At 37.0% G+C, this 1152-nt stretch overlaps 1 protein-coding gene across 1 annotated transcript in view; it reads left to right on the forward strand.

The window, feature by feature from the left end:
* The first annotated feature begins 639 nt into the window (after positions 1–639).
* Positions 640–1152, forward strand: part of LOC106526363 (tyrosine-protein kinase receptor TYRO3) — an 18662-nt gene continuing 18149 nt past the window's right edge. Inside the window, exon 1 of the mRNA XM_014020954.1 lies at positions 640–707. Coding sequence (XP_013876408.1) covers position 707 — 1 coding nt within the window. The 5' untranslated portion in view covers positions 640–706. The remainder of the gene's footprint in view (positions 708–1152) is intronic.

Consider the following 1152-nt stretch of genomic DNA (forward strand, 5'->3'; position numbering starts at 1 on the left):
TGAAATATCGCGATATTTCAGTGTATCGATATTTTCTTACACCCCTACTGATTACCATTTGTAATTAACTCAATTCAAGATGAATGCCACAGCTGAGTTTAGAAAACACAAAAATAGTTGTAAGTCAGTCTTACAAATATTCAATTAAAATTTGGTTTTGTAGTAGCTGAAAGTCCTTTTACAATATTGAATGAGATCAGGCATAATGGTATTTTCAAAGTTTTACCAAAACAGGTATAATTAATTTTCAATAAAAGATCGTTTAAGTTTATCATTTAGTTTCAGCATGAAAAGCAGAAGGTATTATTTAGGATAAGTTGACCTGATATAACGTTAATTGTTTGAAATACTAACCACAAACAAAACAGCACTGAAAACTGTCATTAAAGATGAAAGTGGAGAGGACACAGGATACTTTCAAGTTACACAAATGTAACAAAATGAAAGAATGTCAGGACAGTAAAAACACAATACAAAATAGATTTTCCAAGATCCTGAATTTATTTTGAAAGATCCATCAAAATTGCTGTGTGAGCCTGAGTTTATTTTGCAAGATTCACAGTTTTGTTTGTACAAATCTTTAAGGAGACATCAATACATCACATTTTTCAACAGGTCAGACCAGGAAATGGAGCTATTGCCAGTGAAYACTAGGATTTCATACACACAACCATGGACGGTGGAGGCTGTACCCCAGGATTCCTGCAGTAAGTTTCATTTTTGCCCACCTCCAACAGTGGAAAGTTGGGCACTAATGTCCTGATGTATCTCAGTAATCCAGGTAGAATAAAATCAAAAAGAAAAAATAAGTAGGTCCTCTGGATGGGTTCTTCTTTGGTGAAACGTTTCGTCTCTCCTCCAAGAGACTTCTTCAGTCTGATTGAGTTTCAGGTGAACGCAGCATTATAAGCACTGCCTCCACATGGACAAACAGGTTAGTCATATGGAAAAGAGTGCCATCGCCTAACAATGAGCTTGATTAGCTCTATTGTTCATAGAGGGTCATGTGCCCCATCACCTGACTTATTGGTTTGGATGCTGTGGTTCTTAGGTGTCGTGTTATGTGTATGTAATGAGTGCAAGCGGGGCTCGGCGTCCCCTTGTTTATGTCTTTTTCCCCCCTTTGTGTTGATTATCATTGGGGCCCTGATT

Source organism: Austrofundulus limnaeus, unplaced genomic scaffold, assembly GCF_001266775.1.
Source record: "Austrofundulus limnaeus strain Quisiro unplaced genomic scaffold, Austrofundulus_limnaeus-1.0 Scaffold274, whole genome shotgun sequence".
NCBI classification, from domain to species: domain Eukaryota; kingdom Metazoa; phylum Chordata; class Actinopteri; order Cyprinodontiformes; family Rivulidae; genus Austrofundulus; species Austrofundulus limnaeus.